The 2,334-nt window shown below is 40.6% G+C and overlaps 1 protein-coding gene across 1 annotated transcript; it reads left to right on the top strand.

Moving 5' to 3' along the window:
- Positions 1 to 204: 204 nt before the first annotated feature.
- On the top strand, positions 205 to 1,842 carry FABP5 (fatty acid binding protein 5 (psoriasis-associated); the record flags this gene model as incomplete). Its single annotated transcript, XM_010149895.1, has 3 exons — positions 205 to 377; positions 1,349 to 1,453; positions 1,582 to 1,842. Coding segments are annotated over 3 exons (329 nt in total), but the record flags the coding sequence as incomplete, so codon positions are not given.
- Positions 1,843 to 2,334: the final 492 nt, after the last annotated feature.

Here is a 2,334-nt window from a genome sequence, read left to right on the forward strand (position 1 = left end):
ACCCTGCAAATAAGCGCTTTTTCTTTTTTTTTTCCTCATCAGTGGATAATTTAAAACATCCTCTTTCTTTGTGACTCTTGAGCTTTGATTCTCGAGTGTACTTAAGTGCCTAATTAAATGGGAATTAGGTATTTGAATTCTTGTGTGGCCCTAAGCCTTAGGGTTTAACTGATTTTGTGACACTCTGTGCCTCTCGCCTTGCAGGTGTGGGTATGGCCTTGAGGAAAATGGGAAGCATGGCCAAACCAGATGTTTACATTATTAAGGATGGGGACACAATCACCGTAAAAACAGAGAGCACCTTCAAAACTTCACAGTTCAGCTTCAAGCTCGGTGAGAAATTTGAGGAAAACACATTAGATGGCAGGAAAACTCAGGTCAGTATACTGGGCTTTCTACTGAAAAAATGCACAGTTCTTCTGGGTGTTTTACAGATGGAGACGCTATTTAAAGATCAGTTTTGGCATCCATACTAACAATGCTTTCTTTGAACAGCTGTCGCTCTAAGTCTCATTGAAATAAATTCTTTTTTTCCTGGATTAAGCAATTTCCAAAGAAGGAAAATGCTGAAACCAATCATGTCTTGTGTATTTTACTGTTTTCATTTTGTAGCCAATGCATTGTGTGTGTAAAACTGACAGACCTCTAAATCCATGCTAAAGCCAAATGTCACTTCATTTGGAGCCTATGGAAAAAATCCCATTGATGTTTAATCAGAGGCAATCCAGCCCTAGGGTTAACCTTTCCGCTCAGTCTCGTCCGTGAATAATAAGAGCGCCTGGCTCAGTGTGCAGCAGGGTAGCAGGCACACCAGGCGTACCTGTGAATCACGGTCCCTAACCTCTGGTTTTAGAAGGCAAAGAGCTTCTCCCTGCACCAAAGAGGGAAAATATTCATCCAAAAGGAGGTTAAACACAAAGCAGCCCTCAAATATGTCTCTCTCATGTCCTTGTGTGAGTGCTTGGGTAGCACCCCCTCCCCCTCCAGCCACACACTGGCAGTTCATCTGTTATTGCAAGATCAGATAAAGGTTGCACAAAAGCCCAAAGCCGGCGTACAAAGAGATGAGCTGGGAATGTCGCCTGCTCTCGTTAACTGAAATTGTGCGTGCTCTCAGAGGTCTGCCCCGCGCAGGAACGTGTCAGAGCAGCGCGTGAGTGAGCAGTGAGCTACTGGAAGAAGAGGATCAATAAAACATTTAAGACAGTATCCTGGCTTTGTACGTGTCATTGGCAAAATTACTATTGAGTGAGCTGGGGTGGGAATTTTTCCTTTGGAATAATGTGTTGGAAAGCCTCAGCCTCCATCAAATGCCATGGGTAAAATACTGATGCTCGGTTTCTTTCAGACCCTTGTCAGCCTAAAAGATGATGGGTCATTGATCCAGGAGCAAGAATGGGATGGCAAGAAGACCATAATAACACGGAAACTAGTGGATGGACAATTGGTGGTGGTAAGTTTGGTTCTGCCTTCTGATCCCTGACTGCTCCTAGTTGGTAGCCTGAAGAGTTACTCAAAAGTACCTATTCCCTTATAGTCTGTACTAAGGCAAATTAATAAATCCATCTCTTTATCTTCTAGGAATGTGACATGAATGGTGTCAAGTGTATTAGAGTCTACCAGAAAGCATGAGAATATCTTCATCATCAGTGGGAACTTGCTACAAACAACTCAGTTGAGTGGGCAGAGCTACTTTACACTCCATATTTTCCTTTTCCCTGTTTTCTAGTATTTCAATGGACTGAGTAGCTGAGTGCAATCCTTTTTAAAAGCCGTGATGTAACTATTATGTAACTATTCTGAATTTATGAGGCTATTAAATAAAATTATCAAATATGTGAAGTGGACATGTTGTTACTATAGTGGACTTTTAAAGTGAGGTTTTGTAAAAACTCAGTTTGGTTTTAGGCTCTACTACAAACCACCTTCAGGTTAAGATAATGAAATATATGGCAACGAACAGGTAATAGCAAGCTGAATTTTGACCAACATCCTTAGTTGCTAAGGTAGTAAAATCTGAAATAGAAAAAAAACATTGAGTTCAGGCTCTAGAGTTGTTTCTAACTTGCATAGTACAAAATGAATAGAATTGGGTGGGTATGAGTAAGAGATAAGCATTGGTGGTGTTTAAGTAGAGGAATGTATTTTCAGGGCTTAGTTTTCATGTTTCAAACCCACTAATTTCTCAGCTGAAAAAACATATACTAGTGAGCCAATGGACATGATCAACTTAAGAAAACACACACATGCTTTACTGAAAGGAAGCCTTATTTTGAGAAGACTGTATTCCTAGCAAAATTCTTATTTCCTGTCTAGTAACAGTCTAGAAACTCT

Source organism: Eurypyga helias, unplaced genomic scaffold (genome assembly GCF_000690775.1).
Source record: "Eurypyga helias isolate BGI_N326 unplaced genomic scaffold, ASM69077v1 scaffold31004, whole genome shotgun sequence".
Lineage (NCBI taxonomy): Eukaryota > Metazoa > Chordata > Aves > Eurypygiformes > Eurypygidae > Eurypyga > Eurypyga helias.